This window comes from the organism of the source record quoted next, unplaced genomic scaffold, assembly GCF_019419815.1.
Source record: "Pyrus x bretschneideri cultivar Hongxiangsu unplaced genomic scaffold, Pyrus_bretschneideri_v1 Contig81, whole genome shotgun sequence".
NCBI lineage: Eukaryota > Viridiplantae > Streptophyta > Magnoliopsida > Rosales > Rosaceae > Pyrus > Pyrus x bretschneideri.
The window spans coordinates 1,627,992-1,633,847 of record NW_025999822.1 but is presented as its reverse complement, the minus strand read 5'-3'; the positions used below and the strand labels follow the sequence as shown (position 1 = coordinate 1,633,847).

The 5,856-nt window shown below is 37.7% G+C and overlaps 1 protein-coding gene across 3 annotated transcripts; it reads right to left on the bottom strand.

Annotated features, from left to right (window-relative positions):
• Positions 1 to 442: 442 nt before the first annotated feature.
• Positions 443 to 4,966, bottom strand: LOC103956591 (RNA-binding protein 24-A). 3 transcript variants are annotated; one of them, XM_048575917.1, is made up of 7 exons: positions 4,708 to 4,966; positions 4,368 to 4,617; positions 4,099 to 4,231; positions 3,017 to 3,164; positions 2,250 to 2,286; positions 1,121 to 1,445; positions 443 to 992 (listed from the first exon to the last, which is right to left on the bottom strand). In XM_048575917.1, exons 2-7 carry the CDS (start codon positions 4,548 to 4,550, stop codon positions 952 to 954), a joined length of 867 nt encoding a protein of 288 aa, XP_048431874.1. In that variant the 5' UTR covers positions 4,551 to 4,617; positions 4,708 to 4,966; the 3' UTR covers positions 443 to 951. The 3 variants fall into 3 exon arrangements, with proteins under 3 accessions (XP_048431874.1, XP_048431875.1, XP_048431873.1); XM_048575918.1 differs by having other exon boundaries at positions 443 to 1,012; positions 4,368 to 4,965; XM_048575916.1 differs by having other exon boundaries at positions 4,368 to 4,965.
• Positions 4,967 to 5,856: the final 890 nt, after the last annotated feature.

The following is a 5,856-nucleotide window of genomic DNA, read 5'->3' as shown; positions in this document are numbered from 1 at the left end:
GAGTGCTCAAAAGGATGATGAGATTAATGTGCTAGCAAAAGCTAAAAGCTAATGCTAAAAACTATCCCTCCTAAAATTAGTGAAATGGGGCTAAAACTCCCATAGTTTAGCCACACTTGATGAATTTACATGAAACGAACTAGAGTTTGTGATTTTCTTCCCTTTACCCTAAAGGAAAGGATCGATCGTTGGTTGGTTGGTTAGACACATTATGTGAAAGGTGACAAAAACTTGGTAAAGCTTTATAGAGACATGACTGTTCTTAGCTAGTTTCAAAATCCTAAGACTAGATGTTAACAGCCAAAACAATTGGGGCATTCCATGCCCTTGTTTTTTTCCCCTAAAACTGCGCGCCTTTGTTTGTTTGAGGTGATTGATTAGCTGAAGATAGAGGGATAAAACATTTTTGGATTGAAATTTTTCAAAAGTGAAGGGCTTGCTATTTGTGTTGAATTTACAATATTTGCAAACCATTTTATGCATTTCTTTAGCCTTCCTGGGCCAAAAGTTACATTTTTCTTTTGTTGCCTCAGCCCCTCCAGGGCTAAGAATTTTAGAGTAAAAAAAAAAAAAAAAACTATTTTCCAACTTGGCTAAACCCAATAGCCTGAGTTGGTGTTTAAAATGATGCTTTCAAAAGAACTCTTCAAGGGGAAAATGAAATGCATGAGTATGCATGAGATGCACGTACCCCAGCCAATTGTGGAGATGGAATGATTTCATGTAGCCCCTTTGGGAGGCTTTGTATTTGTGCAAATTAATTAGTCCAAATGCCAATTGCTTGGGCTAATTAATTGTGTGTTAGACGGCGAGAGAGGGAGGAAGAGATGGAGAAGTGAACCATGGTTAGGCCAGAGGTTGCCGAAAACTCAGAAGCATATGCAGCTGATGAGGGTGGAATCGAGTTTGAATAATTGAAGCCATGCATGCATGCACGCACTTTGGGATGAACTAGCGATGAGGGATTGGTGCAGGAAGGGCCACGGTTACGCCTGTGGCACAGCAAAACACACTGTCAAGGATATTAGCGTCTCCATCTATCTCAACCAAGATTAACTAGTTTAAAAGTTAAGAAATTGCTCTCATCTCAATCTAACAAAAATCAAATTCAAGTAATTACCTGGTGATTGCAAGGCGGGTGAGGGCGCAAGAGAAATGGGAGGACCATAGTGCTGGTAGCCTCCAACTCCACTTGAATTCATGGTCGAATACTGAAAAAGCTGCTGCTGCTGCTGCTGGTGTGGGTATTGGATACCAGTTGCATAGCTCGGCACACCTGAGCTACCATATGCAGCTGCTGCGGCTCCTCCATTCCCTTCTGATCCATATGAAAGATAAGGGTAAAAAGCCGCCGCGGCTGCTGCTCCGGCCACCATCCCAGTTGCAGGGCTTGTCCCGTACATAGGATACTGGCCTGCTGCCCCTCCGTACAAACCATAGTAGTTCTGAACATATATACCACATTGAACAGAAATAAAATCATCACTACCTTCTAGGAGTTAGTTAATTAATTGAAAATTACCTTAATTAAATTCAAGTGCAATTACTTGGTATTAGTATCTAGAAAGAAAAAGAAATTTTTATTTTTTATTTTTTAATATCAGTAAACACTCAGCAAGCCGTGAAACTAATGCTGTGGAGTCTGTACATATGGGTTCCCAGTTACTTTCATATATGGTCGTGTTTCCTGTTTGTTTCCTTTCCTGTTCTGTTGTGTGTGCTGTTTGGTTTAGATCATAGTGAAAGCCCAACTACCAAGTTGGAACACGGGTGTATGTTAATCAAAGAAAAAAAAAAAGTTTGGTTGATGGGAATTAGTTGAAGAAGTTAAATTGTTTTTAACAACTTGCCAACTTGGTATCGCATACATGGAACTGCCAAGACATGCAATGCATATGTGTCGGTTGGTCCCCTTTCCTTTTACTCCTTACGTAATATGGACGCTGTTGGAAGAGTAAAGTGCGTGCCTTTAGATTAATGTTTGATTAAAGAAAGAGAACATGAGAAAGCCAAATGGGTATAATGTTTTAGAGGAATTATTTGAGCTCAGAAATGAAAATGCAAATTAATGAGTAGTCTATCTATTTATACTATTATTTGTATTATCTCTCTAATAAAGGTAGGTACGCATGTAAGTCTATCTCTATTAAAGAGATAGTACAAGTAAGTGGTAAGAGAAACATTTTTACAAGTTAATTAAGGTAATAATATAATATAATATAATAGAAAAAGGAGAAGATTGTACAAACCGTAGGGTAAGTGTAGTCTGGCGAGTATGAAGAGTACCTGATCGAAACGGAAAAAGTTACAAGTCAGTCAGCATCTACTAAACAAGACAATATCGATTGTACGTATTCAATCGATGTGTATATTACTTTTATATGCAACAAATTCATGCATGTTAAAAAAATACATATGCATGTTAATTAAGGTTGCGAATGCAATGCAGACATGCGAAATTGATGATATAATCTGCAGGTAATATGTGTATATATATTACATGTACACTGTGTGTGTTTTGGGGTGGCGGAATGACAACCATGCCAAAAGGAATGAATATTGATCACACTCATTTGTGTATGTGGTGGAGAGAGATATGAGCGTGCTTTTGAATCTTGATACGTAGTAGGGCTACTTTAATGAGGATGATGAGGTTGGGTGGTGGAAGCGCATGAGTTGGTAAAGCACGTGCAGCTTTCCATGCTCACATATTCATACAGCTAGCAAAGATGGATGGGGGTACAATATATAGCATAGCATATAAAGCATCTTCATCATCAATATATACAATATATATAGTTTTCTATGAAAAGATATTTGGTGCTCCGAGTATTTTAACTATTAAATCTTATTTTTTATATTTTTAAATAAAAATTTAACGTTTAAACCAGGTAGTTCGGAATAGCAAAAAACAGTTTCAGTTAGCCATAAATAAAGGCTGTAAAGTAACCCTAGTTATATTATTTGATGATGGAGATGGTCAAATGGTCAATAAACGGGTACAATATATGCATACCCATAAAGATTGTAAGGTATCCCTTGTTGGATGGCATAATGAGGGAAGGTTGCTGCAGAGGGAAAAGCTGATCCCACTCCACCTCCAAACCCTGTTCGGAATGACCCCATTACCCTCCCAAAGCTCCTGCCTCCTCCTCCTCCTCCACCTGCCCATCATCCCCAGGCCAGTTAATCTCTTTATCATTAAAATCATTATATTTCCAACAATAAACTTTGATTATATGTCACTGTTCAAATTAAAGACATCTCTCTACATGCTGCATAAATAAGCAATAACATCAGAGATTAACATTATTTCTCTAAAATATATAATACACGAAATTGCATTAACATTAATCTAATGATAAAATAATCAGAAGAAGGGGAAGAGTAATATATTGCATGCCACTAATTAACTTAAGTTTAATATTTCTACCATGATCAGTTTCTAACTTTTTATATCTGCTTGAACGAAGTTCAAATTAAGAAGAGGATGGAAATATGGTTCTTTAGAATGGTACGTATTGCATAACACCAATTTTTTATATATAGATATATATCCAACTATTTTTGCAAAAAGCACATGAGATGTTGGACTCGTTCGATAAAATTGATTAAACTTAAATAAAAAAAAGAAAATTGCAGAAATAAACTTATTTCTTAGTTGAGGAATATCCAAAGCTGCACTATTGCATATGTTTCACTGTGAAAAGAATTTTCCTCAAATAAGAATATTTTCGTACCACAGTCAAAATCTAATATATTCAATAACCTCTTCTTGGAAAGCACCAATGATATTAGTGAGGAATATCCAAAACTCTTAAGGCTGTTCGCTAGCTGCCTCAACAAGTTAATTAACAAGAGCTGATGGTAATAGAAATAATATATAAATTAAAGTACCTTATATTAAAAGATAAGTATATGTGTTCACGTGAAAACGCGAGATTAGTTCATGATGAAGCTTTTGCAAGCTAAGATCCATGTATAACCTATGTTAGTTCAAACAGTACCTATATATATATATATATGTATATGACAATATATGGTACCTTAATCATACAGAATTAAAATAGATTAATTAAAGAAGAAATAGAATATTACCATGCTTCGGAGTTGAAGGCTTGGATCTCTGAACACCGAGAGAAGCAAGGTTGCAGTTGGCCCTCCTCCCATCAATCACGGGAGCAGCATCCACACAAGCTCTCATCGCAGCTTCGGCTTCCCGAAAAGTTACCTACATATACACATATAATCAAAATAATAATTAAATACCGTATTTAGATCTTTCATTTATTTCAAGATCTATCTAAGTGGCCAGCTAAAAACCCTATATACAATATATTGCCTGAAATGAAAAGGAAAGTGCATACAAATCCGTAGCCTTTAGATCTTCCAGTGGCCTTGTCAGTGATAACAACGGCCTCCAAGATGTCTCCAAACTGTTCAAAGTATTTCTTCATGGTTTCCTTCTGGGTTTCCCATGCCAACCCTCCAACAAACACCTTGGTGTAAGTCGTGTCGCCAAACTGCCCTGCCAGATTAGCTGGAGTCATCTTCAATTCTTGATTGATCGTGGCGATATGATGATATGATCAGCTCTTGATCGATCTCTCAGAAATCCTGTGCGGTGGTGTTGATGTTACTAATTACGAATTGAGTCCTATATATATATCTAGCTAGCTACTAATAATTGGTATGCACTACACTAACAATAGATCTAGCTCTAGCTTAGCTGCTGCTGGTGCTGTTGGTGGTGGTGGCGGCGGTACAAGAAGAAGAAGAAGAAGAAGAAGAAGAAGAAGACGGATCTTGCTTGATATTCTGATTGGTGAATTTGGGGGTGGTGGTGGTGGTGAGGGTGTTGATAGCACACAGACAGACAATTAGGTCAGAGATCAACAAAAAGAGAAGAGAAGAGAAAACTAAAGAGAGAGAGAGAGAGAGAGAGAGAGAGAGAGAGAGGGAGGGAGGAAGCGAAAGTTAGAAAAAAGTGGAAAGCCCCTCTCTTAATACGGACATGAATTATATACACAGCCAGCCCCCACCTCTTGAACATTATTGTGCCAAATTCACTCATGCTCTACCTTTGGCGCGTCTTTATCACACTCCTCTCTACTCAACATGACTTCCAATTAGGTTTTATTAATAATTATTTTCTGGTCTGAGACTCCCAAACATGAATAATGGTGATCCCTTATAGGTGCAGGGTTCCACGCGTAATCATAAGAGAGTGGGAATGGCTTCTGTTTGCATTATTATGTCTTTCATTCATTGTTGTCGTTTGATTATTTTAAGGGGGAGACGTTGAGTGACCTATTAGCCCCTGTCTTTGTACCAAAATTACGAAACTTACCAACAACAAGTGCCTTCGTTTCTTCAACATTTTAGTGGCAAGTGAGCCACACTGATCAGTGGCGGGAACGGAACGGAACGGGGAAAGTTAAGTTTTTGGAGGGAATGATCGTCATTAAGAAAAACAGCAATCACGGGAAGTCAAAGGTCAGCCGTCCAGTTGGCAACCGCCGCTGTTTACAGTGGAAGATGATCCTTTCCGGATCTTCTCCGAATCTCTTCTTCCTAATCCACCAAATCAAGGAATTCGTGTCATTTAAATTTAATCCAATGACTGAAGTTATTATAACTTTTAAATTGGTCCCTTGTTTGTAGTTATCGGATCAAATTTCAATGGCACAAATTCTCTAATTTGGTGAATTAGGATGAAGGGATCCAGAGAGTATTCCTTTCCTTCCAGATCCACTTTGTGGGGATCCTAGGGATCCTCACATCCAAGCCATTCATCATGCATCGTGCAATCAGTTTTCATCAGATATTATTTGTGTTTAATTTTAAATAAAAAAT